The sequence below is a fragment of the Tetrao urogallus genome (genome assembly GCF_951394365.1).
Source record: "Tetrao urogallus genome assembly, chromosome: 9".
Classification (NCBI taxonomy): domain Eukaryota; kingdom Metazoa; phylum Chordata; class Aves; order Galliformes; family Phasianidae; genus Tetrao; species Tetrao urogallus.
Window position 1 is genome coordinate 10,240,578 of NC_136822.1, and position 22,376 is coordinate 10,262,953.

General features: G+C 35.8%; 1 protein-coding gene across 1 annotated transcript in view; it reads right to left on the minus strand.

Annotated features, from left to right (window-relative positions):
* The window catches only part of SLC9A9 (solute carrier family 9 member A9), a gene marked incomplete at both ends in the record, with an annotated part of 170,958 nt that overhangs the window by 78,147 nt on the left and 70,435 nt on the right, over positions 1-22,376 (minus strand). Inside the window, 3 exons of the mRNA XM_079539768.1 lie at positions 2,431-2,542; positions 4,176-4,289; positions 18,829-18,917. Of these exons, the coding sequence (XP_079395894.1) occupies positions 2,431-2,542; positions 4,176-4,289; positions 18,829-18,917 (315 nt within the window). The remainder of the gene's footprint in view (positions 1-2,430; positions 2,543-4,175; positions 4,290-18,828; positions 18,918-22,376) is intronic.

Sequence of the window (22,376 nt, forward strand, 5' to 3'; positions counted from 1 at the left end):
GGCAGCTCATTCTTTCCTCCATATGAACAGCCACTTCTCAATAATTAAAGTATTTATCTAGGTGAATAGGTCAAATTAAATTTAAGACATTAAAATATTTCCTTTTCTGGCTATTAGAGACTGCTGACCTTGTTTTAGCTGATGTTGAACTCAATTTGAGAAGCTCTGGCTGAATTATACAAGGGCTAATCTAGTTTTGATTTATAATAGATTTTTATCAGGAGTTACGATTAAAAATTGTTGTGAAAGTGAATTCACCCTTTATAATGAGTTGGTAGAGGCCTAAGATAAACAGATGAATAATGTAATATGTCAAAATGCTACACAATCCCCTTCCAAGCCTAACTCATCCACCCAGTCCTAAGGGTTAGTTTTCAGACACTTATATTCACGGTGATCTTGGCTGTGAAACTCAGTAAAGAAAACACTAAGTGTTGTGTGCATTCAGTAACAGTAAGATTGAAAACAAATGCAATCCCAGGTTCTTTGTTTTCACTCCTGTGTGTATGATGGCATGATGCAGGAAGCCTTGCTTTCTTCGTGACCTATTCAAACCTGATATTATGCCAAAATGTTGCTTCAAGAGCTCTGCTGATGTTGTGTAGGCAATAAGCATGTTCCTCCAAACTCAAGATTCATTGTCTTGTTTACTCATATCAGAAATGTGTGCTCTGGTAATCTTTTCTGTTGATCACCATATGCAGACTAGACACCATAGTACACAGTTTGTAGTAAGATGACTATTGTTAACTGAGAACAAAATACCAACTATAAAGTGCAATTTAAAGGGAAAATCACACATCTGTGAAGCGTTCAGTAAAGTGTGATGCTGCTGGCAGCATAAAAGGCTGTCAGTCCTTATTGGTGGTCTTACAGATCATGCAATTTACTTTAAAAAGATGCTTTAAAGTTCTCTTCACTGAAGTCTTCCTTTGAAAATATTAAAAATATTTTCTGACTATTTTAACATTTGCATTTCAGACATTTTCAGTAGTACCATTTTCAGTGTTCAGCTGCTAGACTGTACTAGGAAGTAAATGCATGTGTGCAAGTTCTCTCAGTTTCTGGCTGTTTTCTGCCTCTAGCCCTGGGGAGAATGAAATCTGATGAGAGAATGAGGACAAAAATTTGTTGAGTAAGATATATTTTTTAGAACATCTTGAATTTCATACTTTATCTGAGGAAAAAATAAAGCAAAAAACAGTCCCTAGAAACTGGATAAGAAATGATTGCAAGCTTTTGTCTAGTTAGCCACCTAGCTAGCCACCTGCTAGCTTTATCTGGGTGATCTACATATAGGTCTTACACTGCTAACAATTGTAGATGAGCAGGCAGTCTGAAAGCCAGTTCCTAATGGATATATGTCACCATCTCAGGCTGCAATCTAGCTGACATTAACTGACATTTTCAGTGGCAGCTTTCAGGAGAAGTATTGAACAGATATAGAAATGAACTACTGTGCTGCTCTCTAGATACATGGAATTATATAGGCATAAATGAGGCACCCTGATGTGGAGTATTCCTGATGAGGAAGCTTCAAATGTGGTGCATTGTATTCTTGTTACCTGACTAAATGGATCAGTGTACAGCAGGACTGTCAATCAAGAACTTAAGCTATAAAAATAGGGATGGTTTTTTGTATAAAAAGCAAAAGAAGACAAAGAAGTGCTGCATTTCTAACCTTAGAAAATGATTTCATAAATGTCATTGGAGGATCCATTTTTCTGTCTTTTAGTGAACAAATATTCTCAGCTCTCAAATATTCTTACTTAAAAAACAGTTTTTTCTAAGTTGCCTCTAAGAAAAATCAAGTGGAGGCAGCTTGTACAAGTCCAAAAATAGTTTCCCATGGAGAGTTTAACAGTTCAGTGAATGATGCACTGAGAATAGAATTTGGCTTTCTCTTGGATTTTTTGTAATTCTACAATGCTAACCAGATTTAAAAATGAGTAAAACCTCAATTTTGAAAGTAAACCTGAATTTAGAGAGTAAACTTCTCAGATAACAGCTGAAATATACACGGAAAATTTGCCTGTGGAGCTAATGTCTCCTAGTCATGTTTCAGAATAAAACTGTTTCCTGAAGTGAGAAAGAATTGCTGGAAACCATGATCTGAGTATCAGTACTAGCACCCTCATAGTCTGATATTTCTTAGTATACTGCCAGCGTATAGCAGTACGCTATAAATGCCTCTCAAACAACCCAACATAAGAATGTGGTATTTCCAAACTGGCAATTGATTAAAAGACAGACTTTCCGGGTAATAGGTTTTCAAGAAAGTTGACTAAAATAGGTCCAGAGCAGAGTGAATTGCCAAGAATATATCCATTTCCTTCAGTGGCTTTGAGGCGGCTATCTTGAATTCTAAGACAGTTAATACTACTAGCTAGAGGTGACTGGGAACAGGAACAATACCAAAATTGCACTTACCTGAAAACATCATCATGTGTTGAAAATTCCAGGGAATCTTTTGTTTTCGACCAAAATTCAAAAGGAAAGTAAGTGGATATATGTTGCAAGCTCTTGCTACAAAGACTGCCAGCTAAAATTAAGATGTTGAGGAAAATAGAGGAGGAACTACTGAAAAAAAGCCAAAACAATGGAGCTAACTTAAATCTAGTATTTCTACATAGTTATTCTTGATGTGTAATTGAAATAAAAATGAGATTATCTCCCTTTGTTTTACGTACCATATCCTTCTGGTTCCAATTGCATTATAGAACTGTGTAGTGGCAGAAGCTGACTTCACTAGACATCCTGGTTTCAAATTCATCATTACATATCCCACTTCAATCGCTCTACTTTCACTCATCACATTTGTATCACACGACTTCATCTACAGTTTTTCAGCTGAATCACTGTCATCGATTTCAGTGATGGCATTATCTTCTTCAGCAGCAATTTGACAATAATATGCTTTTGGATGTGATTACTTTCTTGTTTCTTGACTGCTCCTATAGTCTATGTCCAGCACTTTTTTTTTTCTTTCACTTTGGAAATTTTTCAAAAGGAGTTTTTTGTTACGTATATTATGTGGAACTATCACAAAAGTAACTTTAATGAGAAACATGGTTATTTCAGATTAAATAAAAGAACCATAATGCCTTATACACTCATTTAGCAGGTTCCCTCTTTTCTCTGTCTTGTGATTCTTAGGGCTCAATTATGGTTGTAAGAGTCTGAGACATGCTGTGTACTGGAGAATCAATGAAGCACTTGAGCTGAGTGCATCTTATCTGTGATGCCAAGTGCTTGCTTAGAACTCTCACATACCTGGAAGCACAAGCATTAGCAGCTGTTGCTTCACTTGCCCTTTACTTTTCCAGGCTAGTTTGAGAGGAAACAGGCTGAGGTCCTGATGGTGCTCTGCAACACAGGCTTTCAGCTGGGCTGCTGAGATCTCCTCTCATATTCCACTTTCTCCTTACGCTGAGTGCAGGATTCATTTGTGTTGTGGTGGTGGTTGCTCCTGTGACCTGTTCTGTCATTTCAACCAATGTTTTGCCAGCAGAACTGTGGTGCAGACCTTAATCGTTTGGAAATTGCATAAAAATTTAATGCAAGTAAACTGTGTAATCCCAAATTTCAAAGCTTCGACTGTTCATCAAAAAGTGATGAGCAAAAGGGCTGCTGCTTTGAGTTGAAGAAAAATCATTATGTGAGCAATTAAAGAGAAAAGAATTGATATCACTGTGTAAGTGGGTAATGGACTGGCTGAGAAACAATGGCAGAAACCAAGACAAGACTTCCTACTTGTATCTCTATCACATGTGATGTAAATAATTCTGTGTGTACTAGAAATATCACATACAAAAGAGGGAAGATCTGAGAAATGCTCAGCTGTTAATTTATTTCTTGGGACTTAATATAATTTAGGTAGCATTGGGAAAGTTCTGCTTATGGTAGGTACATTTCTGTGTGGAGATGGCGTGTCTGTAAAACAGCAGCAGCAGTTGTAGGGCCACCAGCATATGTGCATCAAGCCAGATTTCCAGATACACATAATAAAGCTGAATTCTTTGGACATGATAAAAATTAGGTTTTTGGGGATCTAAGGAGCTGATGGGTTTGCCTGTTGACTTCTAATTTCTTAAACATGGAGCACACATCTGTACATACACACAAATGTAAATATGCACTTGGATAGATAAAGAGTTCTTCAGCACAAAGGATACAAATGCACCAAATATAAAAAGAGGGTTGAAGATATGGTTTTGAAAGGTGAACAGAGCAAGTCCCATGTAACAGAAGATGACATTCTCAGCTAAGAAATTCATGAACTCAAACAGCTGAAAGAGAGAACATAATTAGGACTAGTGATTAACTAATCACTTTTTATCACAAAGTTATCTTGGAATATTTATATATATATACACATTTATATTAAGGGATCAGGAATCAAACCAATTTCATGGGGGAATTTGAAAACCATTTAGCATTATGTATAGTGAGCGACTTCACTTTGGATTTCTGATTTGTGTAGTAAAGCTTGGTATGAACACGTAAAATACAGGAACAGAAACTAAGTTATACAGCCTTCAATGCAAACTGCAAAGAAGCTGAGGGGATTTAGCTTTGGTCGTGTTTACACAGGTGAACCTGCGAAGTAGCTCAGAACCTGGCTGAAGTAACCACACTACAGTAATGGGGATGGTGCAGTAATGCCAAGAAACAAACAAAAAAATTCCTGAGTGCATTTTTAAAGAACCTCTGCCTTTTAAAATATAGCATGATGCTCTTTATCATCATGAATATTATTCTGTAGGTGAGAATTTTATTGCCTTTTTTGAACATATGTATGAAGTACTCATTTCAAACCAGTGTTCTTGTATTTAGGATAGATCTAAATGTATTACAAGATAAGCCTAAAATACAATATTATGGTAGGATTTCTCCTGAAAAACAAAACAAAATAAACAAAAACCAGAACAAAAACAAACAAAAAACCCACTGAATAAACAAAGCCAAAATGAACATTTGCCTTGAGGGGATGTTCCTGATTGCCTTTGCAGCTGATTATATAAAGCCTAATATCAAATATAAATTTTCATGTTTCTTCACATCTGGGAAAAAAAAAAAAGCACTGTTGCTGAGTATCTAGAGAGGAGAGAAGATGAGGATTTACACTTCTGAAATCACATCTGGGCTCAGGAGATACAGAATTAGGGCCAAAGTTTGTTGATCTGTCTACAAACAGTCATAAATCATTCTACCAGAAATGTTACTATGGAGACATTTTCTTCATCTTCCATGGGCTTATGTACTTTGTGTAATATGTTTGTGCTTCTAAAAATAAATATCTAATAGCAGTCACTAAGATCTAACAAAGGAAAAATGAGAGCTGTCAGAATCATTATTTACAACAACTTTCACGGGGAAAGAGGCATAAAGCCTGGTAGTATATGGGAGGATATTGTGGACCCCATGGCAGCACCATCAGTTATCCCAAGCTCACACTCTATAGTCTCTGTTTAGCACTGCACTGATGAACAACATGAGAACAAATACAAGAAATATTTGCAATTTAATCAACTTAAATTATTCAAGCTTAAATTAAATTTCAGTGAAAAACTACTTGTCAAAAAGACTCAAGTTATGAGACCTAGAAACCAATAAGGATTATCATGTATCTTTGCATTTCCATCCAGTGGATGAATATACTTCTGTTTCTTTGTGGGCTTGTCACATAACAAATATTTCTAATCATTTAAACAGTCTTGCAGGAGTGGCATGACAGGATTTACGTATACCTATAGACATGTAACCTATAAAAATCTTTTGAGGAAGGGGCATCACTGAGGAGTCGCACTGTATGCTTTAATTGCTGGGATAAGATAAAGTTTTGTCAGTGGTTTCAAAGCTGGGTGATGTTTCACTCTTCATTACAAAATCTTGCTTTAGACTTTAATGTAAAATTAATCTGCTGCTAGTAGTTTCCAAAACATTTTCAAACTTTTTTTGATGGAAAATAGACTTTCTGTATCACTGTTTTTTGCTATATGTTTTCTCAATAGTCTTCAACAGTAGATTCATGCTCTTGACTCTTGCCTGAAGTGTTTTCATGGCATTATTGATTTTAGGCTTCTCAATCCTTTTCTCTCAGCAATCTTGTCTAGACGAAGAACTTAAGTATTTTGTTCATAACCATAAATTCTCTTCCCTTGCCTCCCACACAGCCAACTAACCTCTTTCTACTTTAAATGAAATTGGCATTAAAATGATTGTATGCTGCCATTAATTTCCCTAGGGCTACCAGAAAATTATACTAGAAACCATTTCAGTATATACATGGCATGAATTTACTTTTCTGTATAAAACAGAATAACCTCTCATTTGTAATATACAATTTTAACTTCTCTGTGAAGTCTATAAATTTGCTTGTAGGTCTACAAAAAATTGTAATAAATTATTAATATAAATTTCAAGTAATATCAATACATCTCAGAGTATAGTTTAGAGTAAAACAAAAAAAAACACCAAACCAAAACAAACAAACAAACAAACAAAAAAACTATGAGCACAGTCTGGGCACTGGATTCAGATGCTAGCTCAGTAAATTAGTGACACTGCTTGTTGCTTTACTTGAATTCTTTTTTCTGTAATGAGTGGATATTACAAAAGATTGATATGAAAAATGTCTATTAAAATTAAGATAGTATTTAGGCATTTAAAAACTCACAATTCAATAAATATGCTGTTGTTTTTTATTACCCTTAGTCATTATAAGTGCACAGAGATATTAAAAAAGTCTATTTTAAGTTGGCATGGTCTTCTGGGAAGTGTCACTTAGAGTTTAGTTACTTACTGGTAGAGAGAGGAATGAGTGTAAATTATCTACACTTCAGGTCTTACTGCAAATACTAAGTTTATCTAAGCACCTTCTTTTTCTTCCTTTTCTCTATCCCTCGCAGTTAAGTGAGATTCCCGAATAGGGAAATTTCACCACAGTAGGTTTTGCAAGTTGATCCATTTTATAGAACTACTTCAATTTTCACTGAGCATTAGAGAGATTATCTTGGTAAGTAATTAGTGCACCTGGAAGTTGGAACACTATGTTTCCATCTCAACAGTAGTAAAAATAGAATTCTTTGAAAGAGAAAATGAACATATTCTATACCACAATCCCTTTATGGCTGAGGAAATGGAAAATGTAACAGTTCTCAAATATTAATATTTCAAAGACCATTCTTTCATCTCAAGAGAGTAAAGTTTGTCAGAGTACTGGGTAAGAGCAGAATTACAAACTTCACTCTTTTATCTCAGGGGAGTAATATTAGTGTGAGAGTATTGGGTAAAACCTGAATGACACCTGCAAGAACTTCGTGCAAACCTCAGTGAATTTTACTTCCCTCATGGCGATAGTATATTCCTCCATTTAATACCTGCTGAAGGAATGCCATTCACCTCTTACAGATATATGGTTAAGATAGAACATGGAGAAATGCCACCAGTACATGGGTTCTATCTGACAGGAATATATCCTTATGCAACATTAAAGCAGGCAAACTTGCAACAGTCTCAGATCAGCTGGGGATCTGAGATGTAAAATTGGTTATACTTTGCAGGAAAGAAACGGTGGTGACAGAGCTATTAAAAAAAAAATAAATCCCAAGCAGACGGTTTTAAGTGATGGTTATAAAATTTGGTGTTTGAATAATGCTATTTAATTAGAACACAACTGTAAAAAAAAAAAAAAAGTTCATGAAGTCAAGGATATTGATAAATCAATAGGTGATGAAAATTGCTTTTCCCTATTTTGAATTAAAGTGCTGTGAGTATGCAGGCTATCGTATTTTTTCTAAGATTGTAGAAGTCTTTATTATAATGTAATTGCTTTATTTAATCTTTCTCTTTTGATTAAAGGTTTCAAAATCTGAAAAGGAATGCTTGAATTTGAAGTTCTTGCCTGAAATCATTTATACAGCTGTAATGAATCTTTGCAGCATAGTGATATAGTGCTTGTCTCTAGAATAACAGGCTTAAATGAAGAATTAGTAAAACTAACTGAAATTCATGATAGACTATAACTTGTATTTGGTAACAATTTTGATATCTGACTGTGAGGTTAGAAACACTAACAGGAAAATTCTTACAAGTTTTCTTTCTATGTCTTGAGCAGTTCTGGTCTCTTTTTTTTTTTAATCAGTGGACTTTGCTACTGGATTTGATTAATTTCATCCCAAAAAATTTATGGAAGGCACACAATAACTTTCTATTTCTCTCTAAAGCTGGGAGATGTAAAAGATTTCTAAAGCCCATGGAAGAAGTGGGGAAACTAAAAGGAGAAAGAAATAAAGAAAATGTCAGCTTCAAGGGAGAGGAAAGGTCAATGATATTTTGTATTTATACAGTCTGATTATTCTTTGTGGCATACTCTACACCCCACTTCCAAAACTCTGTCTTTAAGAAGATAGATATATTACTGGCATAAAAACATGCTAACTTCTGACAGTAAGGGAAAATTTGTTCTAGACATTAAGGCAAATCCTTTCTTAAATTCAGAGCTCTGGAGTGGCTTTGCTGAATAAGAGAAGTTTAAACCAAAAAATGTTGAAAATTAGGAAGATAAATTGAAATCTTTTTCATTTTTTTTTTAAAACTACTTCAATCAATGAGAGCAACAGAGAAAGATTTAAAAAATAAAATGTACAGAACTTCTAAAAAATGTTCGACCTCAGGGTGAAAGAAAGCATAGGATGCTAATATTTACAAGGAATCTGCCAAATCTTTAATTGCATGATTAAAATCAGCCCTCAGAAAGAAATTTATTCTTTTATCAATTAATTGACAAGAGACACTGTTCAAAATTTAACACTCAATATATTTGCTACTTATATGAATAAAGCATGAAGAGCTGTTGAAATGTTGGTATGCGCTTGTGATAATATACCAGATTCAGAACCTCATGAGAATTTATATGCTGACTTCAATAAACTTCAGACCTAGTTGCAGAAAAATTAATGATTCTATCATTATTCTTGTAATTAAGTTGCATAGGAAGGGGATTTCTGCAAACTTTGTTTTCTTCTGAACACATCTGCAACACAGGGAACCTTTTAGATGTTTGTCTTCCTTTCCTGCAGAAGAAATAGCTTTTACAGCTATAAATTGGCCATCAAGTTGTTCCTAAAAATGACCTGAGAGTGTCACCTTAATGGAAAGTATTGCCAAGACAGAAAGGATGATGCTGATGCTCCTAGAACTTCTAAGTTTTTTGGTTCACAAACTGGAAACAATCATCAAAGAGCTTTTTTTTTTTTATTTTTATCTTCAGTTCTACTGCAGGAATGTGGAAGGTGAGTGGAGTAGAGAAGTATCATTTGGCACCTCATCCAGAGAAACGGTTTTTCAAGAAAGGTATTAGTCATGGCATGAGTGTAAGTTTCTGAGGATGCCAAATGTCTATTTTGAATTATCAAACACTCAGAACTCTTCAGAAGTTGACTGGAGGTAAAAGGTTTTGACCACCCTTAAATTAGTGAGACAAGCAGAAGTAAAAGTCAAAAGTTCAAAACTGATGCACAAGCTTAGAGGAGACTTTTTGTGTTCTTTTCTGAATGGAAGCAGATCTGCATTCTGAGAAATAAAAGGACACTTCTTTGAATCCTAGTTGTGACATAGACACGTAATTTTAAAGATTTTGACTAAGGGCGTTTTAGCCCTTGATGATTTCCACAGATGGCAGCATGAGAAACTGATGAGCTCCAGTTAGCTGTTTAGTATTTCTTGCACTGTGCTACCATTTGGTACAAATGTCTCTTTTGAGGGTATAAAATCCATTAATCATGTAATGAAACACAGCTGTGCAGTCTCTAAATAGATGGGTTATACTGCCTTATTTTCTTGTATCTATTTTCTTCCTATTGCAGTTCATTGTATGAGAGTTTTAGCGTTACATATTTTGAAACAGTTCTTTTGTACAGTTATTTTAGTTGATACTGAATTTTGCAGGGAGTGACACGTTGTCAGCATAACTGAAAAGCAGTGATGTACAAAACATATTTGAGATTGCGATGGACCTCTGTCAACTGTAGTTTGTTAATGCTAGAAATCACACAATAGCTCAGACTCCTTCAGGCCTCCCACTGCCCCAGGATAGTCTGTGCAGTGTGAAAGTGCTATTGGCAGAAGGAGAGGCCACAGGAATTGAAATAAATTGCAATTTAAAAATAAAAGTAACCAAATATACTTTAAGAATGTGATGGTAAGCCACACTCTGGTCTGTTCCAGCTCTACATGATGAGGCATAATGTTCTCATAGGCCAGTATTTGATTTTGTGTTGTTTTTTCCCCTCTCTATACATTCACCATTTGCAGTGATGATGACATAGCCATAATTAGGAAGGGACTTGCTTTGATGGTCAACATGCTTAGAGGAAGTTCACAACGCTAGAAGATGTGCTTTACAGAGCTGAGACCCAAGGCTGGATCTTTGCAGAACGCAGACCTAAAAACTGGAGATAAGTGCTACCTATTCACAGTAAGGGGAAATGGTCTGGAGGTTGTTCTTCAAAGCTCTTGTGAGAAGATTAAGAGATGTGGTGACAGACATGAAGTTGCATGACCTGCATTGCAATATGAGTCATGTTTCTGGCTTTGCAGTAGCTTACATAGTCCCATACAATTTTACTCTTCTGTATAGAGTGAGAGACTCATTTGTGACTCTTCCATAAAAAAAAATATACAGCATGCAACTCATTTTGGAATTCCCATACGCATTCCGCTCCATTCCAGTGAGAAATTGGCCTGTAGGTTTTAATTCTGGTTGGTATGTGTTAGCTAATGGCTGGCATCTGCTTCTGTGCTGTGAAGAGTAAACTATAATAATCAAAGAACTTTATTAATAATTTAAGGAAAATGCTTAATGTTTAAACATATTGTAAAAATTTTAATGAAACCATTTGGAAGCTGTTTTGCATACGGCCTCGTGCTCCCCTATTCTACTAGCATAAAGAGTAACATCATTTTTCAAGAAGACAAGTTTCTCTATAGAAGAACTGCTTTCACTACAGTGCTGGATTTCTTCAAGGTACGAATTACATTTGAGCATTTGTATTTTCCAGTTTCTGTGCCTAAGCAAAATGAAGGAAAATTGTTGTCCTTTGTGTTTCAAGAGAAGATCTGTTTTTCATATATCCAAAATACTGTTTTTATTCCTGGGTCTGTGTGGGTGGAAGATACTTGAAGGTACTACTCCTTACAAGATACTGATTAATGATAAGACATACTTGATAGCAGCTAATGAGGTCAGGGTAAATCTGCGCATTCTGAATTAAGGAGATGCTGAAGTTGGTATGCAGAAACAGAGTAAAGTGGAGATTAACAAATATGGTACGGAATGGATACACAGACAAGATTTCTGTATGAAAGAATTAAACATTTTCAGTGAAGTATTGAATATACTCAGGATAGCAGCATTTCTCATTTCCTCTTGTGAAAAATGAAGGTTCTTTTTTTTTTTTTTTTTTTTTTTTTTTTTAGATAATTAATCATGTACTGTAGTTACAAAGCCTACTGTTCTCAGCTTACTTGCAGCAATGTTTCCTAGCTGCTTACCATCCAGCTTGTAGCTCATAGGTAAAAAAAGAGAAAACAGTAAAGGCATCTTCACATAAATTTATGTGGAGCTGCACCTAAGGAGATGGAAGATTAACATTCTTTTAGCATGATTAAGAAATCACGAACATCAGTCAGATAATGAAGGATTTTGTTGAGATATTCAGATTGAAGGACATGGTAGTAAAATTCCTTTTATAGAAATCAAGATTTTCTTGTGTTATCATTCTTCCTGTTAAACCCATACAGTAAGCAGCTTCAGCTTTCTTTATAGATTATACTGTTCTGCAGGGTTCCATAAGATCTTATGGTGCATCTGGTCAAATAATGCATCTGGAATATGCCCAATGTTCAGCTTTTTCTGCTAAACACAGAAAATAACTCTGTATAAAACTGGAATTCATTGCACACTTCTGTCAATCCCAATCCATTTTAAAGGTAATAATTATTACAAACACTATGCACGCGGTGCATATTCAATTTGAGATAAGAAGGCAATTTAGAAACTAGGGCAACCCACTGGCAGTGTACAGATGCACTGAGTTAGCAGTGTGTTCCTGAGATGGATGATCACTGAGTCAGCATGCTGGTCGTGCAGCTGGAGCTCATCAGTGGCTCAGGAGGTAAACCTCTAAGTTGGGAGAGAAAGCACAAGATGAGAGTGAGGAGCTAGAATGAGGGGTTACTAGGCTAAAGCCTAGTGAATACCAAAGCATACATGATCTTTTGAACTTTTAGAAGGTTCTATTACTGAGACTTCTTGTTTTCAATATGAGTCTTAGAGTGTTTCAAGTGTCTCAAAATTAGAAGAAACTCCTGAACAATTCCAGATATCTATTCCTAATGGCCATGTGCTAAATGCAGCATAAGCTGTTCTTCCTTTTCCTGTGTTTGCAACCTTTTCATGTTTTATAATTTTTCTCTTGTAAAAGAAAAAGGATTCCTTGATCTCTGTGAGAGGACAGAAAATAGCCAGAAGGTCAGGGAATATGGAGACTCGATACATTCTTCTGCCATGATTTCAGTGTCTGAGTGTTGGTTAAATCTCAGATTAGGGAGCAGGCAGAAGTGCTACTTTCCCCCTGTTCATTTTGAATAGCTGCAAAATGGAGGCTTTGCTATATGTTTTGTTGCTTAAAAAAAAGAGTACATGTGATATAAGACATAAGCACAGCTGTTTTTTTCCTAATGTAACTTTTTCAAAGTGTTAATTTTGAGCAAAACTAGCTCCTTCTTGTTATGAGAAATAGGTGCTTCAGACCTCGGCACTGACCACTGTAACATGGTCATCTGGACTCCTTCCTGAGCAGCACTGGCTGAAGCACCAGTCTTGTCTTTAATGCTCTTGAGTGTGAACTTGTGTGGTCTCAAGTAAGCTGGCATTCAGTGGTTGTTCTACTGCAGAAACAGAACCATGAGAAACAAGGGGGTGGCGTACATCAGGCCTAACTTTAGGTTCAGTCTCCACTAAAATGAGACAACATACTTTAGGCATTGCAACCTGTTTAATGCTAGACACAAATTTGCATTTCATTGCATTTTATTGGCTCCCTTAGGCTAGAATCTTTCCCTCTTTCTTGTGTGCGTGCCAGATCTGAGTGTCATGTATTAGATAAACAGAATTTCCGGTTTCTTCCCACAGTATTAACCATCAAATATGTCATCTTATTTCAGCCAGTACTATATCTCACTGATACTGTGTACCTCAGAAGCTAATGGAAAAATCATTCTAGTAAGAAATGTTCCCATAGGCACTGTGATTGTGGGATGCCTTTTAGTGTATAGCGCTCATGCGAAGAATGATCAGAATGTAATACTGGTGGTAGTGTTGTTTCAAAATAAATTTATTTCAGTCTCTGCCAATCACTTATGTGGACACGTCTGATTTCTCAGTACTTGAAAGGCCATTTTTTCCTAAGTAATGTTCCTCAACAAATCACAACAACAGCTGCCAATTAGGCTGCTCATTTCAAAATGAGAATTATTTGCTGTGGTGCTTTGCTAATTATCAAAGACATTTTGCTCTAAGTGGGGTTTTCCTCAGCCTGGAAATACTCCTGAATTTTTTAAAAGTCGGGAGTCTGAACTGTAAGAGACATTACATTTTTGTGGCCTTTTCTTCCTAGAGGTGTAAACTAATTATCTATAAACAATCCAATATCTAATAACAAAGTAGTATGCGGAGATAAATTAATATAGGCTATACACTTGAGAAATATTCATAGTTGTAAATGTTTTACTTCTTCAAGATTAATGATTCATGGAAATAGCAGGTCTATGCAGGGCGTGTGTGTCCTACATGACTGTGGAGGCTTTAAGCTAAAGGGCACTGCATTATTGCTTCCTGTGCCTCTCCCTAACAAAGGTTAAGTGCAGGATGTCCAGAGTGGGACCCCTGAGAGCCGCACATTGGTGTACCTGTGGCTGTAGTAGGACAAGGCCATCTCCACTGCCACTCCCCTTCTCTCACAGGGAAGACAAACAGAAGCTGCACTCCTGGTGTGTTCTAACAACAGCTACAAACTCAGGTGAAAGCAATCTGCCACTGGAGCAGAATTTGCAGTATGTCGTTTCTTCTCTTAGGAAAAGACAGCTGATAAGAATCTTGAAGAATAGTACTACATTGTGTATCCAGAGAGAGGAGATCTGTTCTTCAAATTGTCATTCTACTTTTCTGTAACTTGTTTACAGTGATAGGCCAGCAGAATTGCAGTAGAATGACTAGTTCACAGTAATGGTGTTTCACCTGGACACAGTCAGCTAAAAGCTGACTCTAGCTACCTCCATTCCTTTAGAATACTTATTTTATTAAGCAGTCTGATGCTATTCAGGAACCAGTCCTTTAATTTAGAGATTTTCCCCCCTCTTCCAGTAGATCTGGACTTATTCATTGTGGTACTTGACTTTCTAAGTGATATTCTGCTGTTCAGATTTGTTCAGATATGTTCCAGTTTGCTTCAGTCTATAATTAAAAGTGGAACAGCAAACTATAAAATGTGTCAAGGCTGCTTAGTAGCAGATCAGGGTCGAGAGACTATTCTGATTTGAATTCATTTTTGATGAGTTAAAAAAATAGGTATTTTGCTACACCCAACTGCCTGCAATACAGGTCAATTTCTGATATAGAAAATAGCTGATTAATCCCTAACTTGATGAAAAATGTATAGCTATGTCATAAATGAGCTTAACAAATTTTGAAAACTAAATGTATTTTAAAGAGATTTTCAGATGATATTAGCTACTTCTCTACAAGGTGATGACTTTCCACAATCAGAGATAATCATGTCTGCATTAAAGTGTGGAGATGAAAATTTGAATAAATCAGTACTGTGTCCATCAGTGGGCAAAGAACTAAGATTGCAGTCTGAATTTTCAATCCTTCAGCATCAGTTAATTTGCTGAAGTAGTTCTACTAACATCAAGTGCTCCTTTAAAGTTTCTCAGAAGTTATGCAGTTCTCATTTTTACCTTTGCCCTGTTCTCAAGCTTGTGTAAAGACTTTGAAGGTGAAGGGCCACTGAAATCTTAACATGACATCTTGTACATACTGCACTCCCAGAGCAGCTGAACAATCAGGCCAGAAGCTTTTCTCTGTAAGGGCAGGTGTTCACCAAACGGTTTGCTAACAGAACAGTAACTGTTTAACAAATAATGCAGTAAGAAAGGCTCTTGCACTTAATTTCAGAAAGCAGCTCTCATGAACTTGATAGATACAAGTGTTTCAGAGGTCACTACATAAACAAGGATTAGACTGGTGGAATAAATGGAGACAGGTAGGGTAGTATGTAACATAATCCCTTGTTGGCTGGACATAACTTGCTGTACTTTCCACTGCTTCCATAGGAGATGGGTTTCTTAATTTCCTTTCCAGAATTTATAACTTTCTGGCGCAGTATTTTGTCTGAAAGCAAAGACCTTTGTGCATTTATCCAAAGAGAGGCATTGCTCTGTTCTTTGGTCTCTTCATTGTGTTTATCCCATGAAATTAAAGGGGGAAAAAAAAAAAAACAACAACTAGGAAATGAGCTAACTCATAAGTCTGTTGGATATTTATAGCTGTTAGAAAAAGTTAAAAACTTCTCTTAATACTTCATCATTTGAGTTTGAGTGAAAATGCTGGAGTGTGGAGACAAAAAAAAAAAAAAAAAAAAAGTTAAGAATATCTTCCTGTGGAAGATACAGTATTGAGATACAGTATTGTCCATGAGTCCTGTTTGAGAGCTGAGCTGTAGAAATTTATGGTCTGCCCACTGTCAGCAAACAGATAATTTCTCTTTATCTAGCAACAGCCTGTCTAGTCACCGATTTACTTGTACCTAAGCAAATCAGACCAATAGAACTGTAACTCTGAGGTACCCAGTGTGAAATCTGGACTATAATGTCCTAAGATTTGGAAGCAGATATTTGCCTGCAGCTTTTTGTGAGGTTATACTAGTGGCTGTAAATAATTCTAAATAAAACTGCACAAGATCAAATAACTTTTGATAAAGTGTTAGCAGTCCCACTTTCTCCTTCACTGAAGATATACTGGACAAATTAAACTATATGCATTGAGCTCAAGAGCTCTCTGACCAAATCTTGTTGGCATGGAAGGGGTGTCAATTTTAATGCTACAGTCATTATGATGTTAATCAGGTTGATGATGATGACTTAAAAATACTACCATTAAACATTACTCACGATAATAAACAAGCAGTAAGAAAACAGGGAGAATTTGTATCAATATTTAGTGAGACTTGGGACATTTGGATCGAATGAAAACTCTCCAAAATCTGTGTTTTCACTAAATCTTTCATCTTACGGCAGCGTTAAAATGATCCATTGTCTATGACAACATCTACATTACCTGCTACTTTCAGCTTCTGTAAGTTTCAGATCCTTAAAATGTAATATTTCTCTTTTATCAGATGTTAGGCAGTGATGGACTGGATAATAAAGAATACATGGGGACTAATAATTATATGGCATCCTTTAACAGGTGCTCTTAATAGAGCTCCAAATTCTTGTTTAAGAACAAAAGGTAGGCTTTAATTTGATATTATTATATGAAGAAAATCATACCTGTCTTTTTTCTCATGTGCTCTTTAGAGCAAATGATGAGGTATGAGAAATGCAGAACTCAGCAGCACAGCCTCAAACACTGTCACTGTATACTGGATTTTATCATTGAGCTATGAAATTTTAACAGGCAGTAGAAATTGTAAATAAAATTATGCAAGACAATAGGGAAGAAGCATTAGTCTTTAGGCAAATAACCTGATTTCACAGTTTGATTTACAGTTTTTTATTCCATTTCTGATGTCTTTTATTAGTTTAACTTCAGTCTCAACTCATTGTCTTGTTAGTGCGCACTGCAGCTCGCCAGTCCATACTGAAAGACCTGTCATATTGTAAAAAAAAAAAAAAAAAGAGTGCCCTGGAATAATTATATAAATGAACTAAAAAGTCATCTTTTTTCGCCAGTAAATAGCAATAAAAATGATTTAATTTGGGAGCGAGGCCATCGGTCTTAGCAACAATATCCATTTGTAATGCAATAATGTCATACATAATTATGATGATGATAAAGTGTGTGGTTTAGTAAATTTTCTTCAAGATAATACTTGGGGGGAAGGGAAGAAAAGGGGAGTGCGGATCTCACTGAAACAGCTATGTGTGAAAGGGAAATCTGGAATAGAAAATAGAAGAATTCAGATGAGTTTTTGAACTATCCTCAGAGATGCTAAGATTTGGAGCTTATGCTGGAAGAGAAAAGTGGAATAGAAGGAGTGCATAAAACTCATAGTTTCATAATGAAATACGGAGTTTTTTTCCTGTGTATTCAAGCATAGATTCAACCTGTTTTCACTATTCTGTTTGAAACTGAATGACTGGAAATAAAAGCGTGAAAACAAACAAAGCCAGTATGCATTTAAACTAAATGTTGGTTATTTCTGTAGTTGAAAAGATTCATATGTAATTAAAATTTCAATGGCCAATCTCTCTCTGGCTATGTATCACTAAATCATGCAGATGAATCCCTGGAATAGGGATCTGTATTCAAAGTTTAACAATTATATGCAAGTGTAATAATACTATATGGAATTCAGTATTTCTGCAAAATAAAAGCAATTCTATAGTAGATATAAATGCTATTCTTATAATACATTCACTAGAGAAAGGTCCCCTTCTCTGCTAGAAAATTTTCTCAAAGAATCAGCCTGTCAGCCTCCCCTGGTACGAAGAAATGCAATTGATAAGACCTATCTTGTTCACTTGCTAACATTTTATTCTGCAAGTACTGACTGGAAACTTTTTCTGATTTAAAATCTGTAAGAGTCTGACAGTTGAAGTAATACTGTGGCCAGCATTTTTTTTTTTCTATCAAACTGTTATTGATAGAAAATTGGATTTTTGATTAAATTGATTTTGAGATGTGCAAGAAGAGGTAAAAGTTTCTGTATTCTATTTCTAATGCTTAAAACAGAGGAATTGCTGAAAAAGTTACTGGATTGCTTAATGGAAATTGTAGCATTGGACCATATATTTTCATTTTGTTCCAGGAGACAGATTTTCTATAGTCTGAGGTATTTGGGACATACAAATCAACATTGAAAGTGAAGCAAACAACATTCAAATGACTTGTCACAGGAATGAGGGAGCAACAATGTAGTCTGACTTTAATCCTTCTGCTGGGAAGAATCCAATCCTTCTGCTTGGGAATTTCCAACATTGCAATGCCATCTCTTTGGTACTGAGAACAGCCCCATGCTTTTCAGCAATTTTACTACTCGTTCAAACTAAAACAGGTCCTGTAGGTTTTCATCTTGGAACTTAAAAATGATTTCCATTTTATTATTTACTATTTTCTAATTACAGCAGATTTTTAACAGAGTAGAAGTTAAGTGATGTCATCACTAAAGACAATGGGCTGGACTGCAGTTTTTAGTCCTCTTACGAAAATGCACATGGATCTAACCTTCCAGAATGCTTTTCTCTTGTTTAGTGGAGCTCTTGGATTTTCTTAAACTTGTGGCCTTTTTCTATGGAAATTGATCTGAACTATTATCTCCTTACACTTTATCTCCTTGAGTGACATTGCAGGTATCTTGGGAAGAACAGATTATTACATTTTTGTCTGGCCAGAGAACTTTTTCCCCAGAGAAATCTCATCTTTCCCTATTGAAGACATAGACCTTTTCAGTTGCACTAACAGAATTCCATCCAGCTGTATTTCAGATTCTGTCTATTCCTTGTACATGTTGAAGATGCGGTGTTATTTCCATATCCTACCTGTTTAGTTCTCATTTTGGAATCTGATGAGAGATTGTTGTAGGTATAATGGGCTTGTGTGACTCCGCAGAATAGAACTGCAACAATACCTGAAATGCAAAGAAAAGATGGTTAGCAGCTTCTATTTCCTTTCTAAGATTTTTCAAAAGGCTGCATAAAAAAGGTTACTAGATTGCTGAAAGGATTTTTGTAACAAAAGAACTATGAGATATGTTTTATAACAATATATTTCAAAGTAGATATTTTTTCTTTGCTAAAAATCATAGAGATCTTGAATCTTCAACATGGCTATCACACATTTATAGCACTGCTGCTGTTCAATTTGCCCAGCAAACCTGATAACCTCCTTGGATGGTATCTAATCATAATCTCACCATTAGGCAAGATTAACATAATTACAATATGAAGGACTTCAGACTAGATGAAAATTTTGGCAGGGATGGAACTGATGGAGATTTTTAAATACTTTCTCCCCAATGCTGAGCCTGCTCCTATATCACTAGAACCATTGAGTTGCATCACTGCAATGCACTATTTTAATTAGAGTAGCTGATATGACTGTAACCTCAATTTTTTTCCAGCTCTGGAAACAGGAAAAGCAGAAAGAACCCACACAGAAAGTAGAAATTCAGAAATAAATGCTTACCAGTATCCATATGTAAATATCCATAGAAGAAAAAAACTATGTATCTTTTTTAAGCCTAGGGCATGTCTACCTGGTAATTACTTGCACCACAGCTCAGGGCTTGTTCATCATGCTCATTCCAATCACCATTTCCACGAAAACCTCCACCCACGTTTCTTGAAGCTCATAGAGCATGCAGGTTCTATGTGGTTTCTTGACGCACACCTCCACAACATCCACTGGTTCTGTACAGAGCTAGCTTGCAGGATGATCATAGCAGGCCTGTCATCTTCAGGACTCTGATACAGGCAGATTTCTGCCATCCATTCTAAGTGTTTTAGATCTTTTGCTTTTCAGCCCTTCTACTTGTTGCCTCCCATGTAAGATCTACAGCATGTCTGAATTGGCACTAAAATTCTTCCTTGTGGACCATTCTGTGAATTGTTAGGCAATTTTTAGCTCATAGATGCTGACGTATTGAAATAGTGCTGGTGAATTCTGGAAAATTCACTGAAGCAACAAAGGAAGCAAAAATATACCAGCCCAGGGTCATGCAATGTGACTACACAGTGACTTTCTAGAATTTCACAGTGTTAAATTAGCATGAACTGAATCATATTAATAAGTTCTACTGGAAACAAACAATATGAACTAAAATTGTGAAATATAATCCAGTTCTATGCCATCAATCTTGGCCTTGAGTCTGGATAAGACTTCCTTCATCTTCTTCAGCACTGTAGCTCCTGAAATTACAAAGACTGGCAAGAAGGGACTTGGAGGACAGAATCTACAGCACTGTGGACTTTGGTACAGCAAAACAGGTGTAAAACAATCTGTTATTTCAAAAGGATTAATAGAAGTAGACAAAGCTTAACATAGTCGCCCAATAGTTTCTTAAAGAGTTTATTCAAACCTCTAAGTTTGAACTTCTAGTTTTAGAGATTCTGTAGTAGATGGAATATCCTCTTTCTCTAAATCAAGGTAGAGGTAAGAAAACAAGAAAAAGGATAATGCTGTCTATTTCACTTGAGGGAGTACACGTGGGGTAAGATCACATCAACCCATACCAGTTAGTTATCATCACTTCATCATATTTTTCTCAAGTTCCTGAGTCTTTGGATTGCTAACTGTGGAAATACTGCCCAAAAAACCCAACTGTGTTTGAGTTGCAAGCCTCTCTTGTTGCAGGGAAGTAGAGAGGCCAGGCATTAAAATGCACTTGATGAAAGATGGAGGAACACAATATTAACATGTGCTTAGCACCAGGGAAGAAAATGATACAGCAAATCTTTTTTCTTTTTTCTTCCCCATGATACAGCACGAACATTTTCTTTGCATCTGGGCTTTCTTTATATCATAAACTTGTCTGTATTTTTTTCTACATTACACAGTCTCTGTAGCCAAGAGAAATCATACTGAGCTTTAGCTGCTGTCTTTCTTTACTGTACCTATTTTCTTATGCTTGTTTTGATATTTGTTTACTTATTCTAACTGCACTAAGGCCTTTCTTTCCAGTAAGTAATGTTGGTGGTGGTGAGGCTGTAAATGTCCAAATATGTTCCAGGAAATTCATTGCTCTTATTGAGGTATAATTGATCTCTTAATTAAGACTAAATCTTTTTTTTCCCCTCTAAGTGTACTATCGTGCAGATGTAATCTGGGGAGTTTGTAAGTTCTCAAGGTGCTCTCATATGCAATGGGATGCTCAGACAGTGAAGATTCAGTTTAAAAAAAAAAAAAAAATCATACCTAGTCAGTAATGTTCCTAAGTACTGCTAGCTTGGGGCTTAGTAACCAGAAAAGAGATGAGAGTTTGTGGTTCACTTTATTCAAATCATCATTCTGCCAAGTCTAGTATTTAAAAAAATTCACTATTAAATTCAGTGATGTTTGTACAGTGTTTTTGGACTGCTAAGAAACTGTTAATTATTGGCAGCAAGAGAACTGAGAGAGTGATCTAAAGAACAAAATACCCTAAATCTGATTTTACAATAGTAATAATTTATCCAAACCTTGTAATTATGCAAGCATAGAAACCAGAAAGCCAGGAACGCAGTGGAATATTTCAGTTGCTACCGTTGGAAATAAGTATTAGCCTGCCATGCCATTCACAAGGAATGCTTCGTTTAAAAAGCTTGCAAAAAATTCCATTTTATTAAAAATGGTAACTTAAGGGTGATAATGATCTACTATATGCTAGCGTAACTGTAAAGAATAAAGGAGCACAGTACCTCAAGAGGTGAACAGGGGTCTTATTAGATGGAATAAAATAAATGAAATTTGGATTTCTTTCTTTGTAAGACTATAGAAGCTGATTTCTGAAGTTAGTTGGATTGCAAAATAGATTATGGAACATAAATTGAGTTGAGTTGTCAAATTTTTGCAGGTTTTTTTTTTTTTTTTTTTTTTTTTTTTAAGAAATAGAGGAGAACAAATGTGATAATGCTGAAATTGTAAACAGGAAGAATTTATTAGATGCAACGAGGCAGATAAAGTGAGGTGGTCCCCTCTACCAGCCAGTGCTGTAATTTCAGGGGGTCTGGAGTCTGGCTCAATTTCAGTGTTGTTATGGTATGTCATTTGTTAAGTGGCAAAGTCAGCGATTACAGACAATTTTAGCACTACACTAGCAGTGCAGGTTAACCTGAGCAGAAGTTTAGAGATGAAATGGGAAATGAGCTGTTGAGTGTATTACAGCTTCTTGCCTCTCTATAGGTAAAGTTACTGGCAATTTTCACTTGATATAAAAAATGGGAAATCTCACATCACAGTTGATAGACACCAGAGAAGTTTCAGCTGCAGCTTAAGCTCTTTGAAGAAGTTTGATTAAGCATAAAAGCATACTATTGTGCTGGATTTTTTTGCTCCTTATCTAACAGAGAAACTGCTTTTTAGCAGTTAATGTAATTTGAGATCTTACATT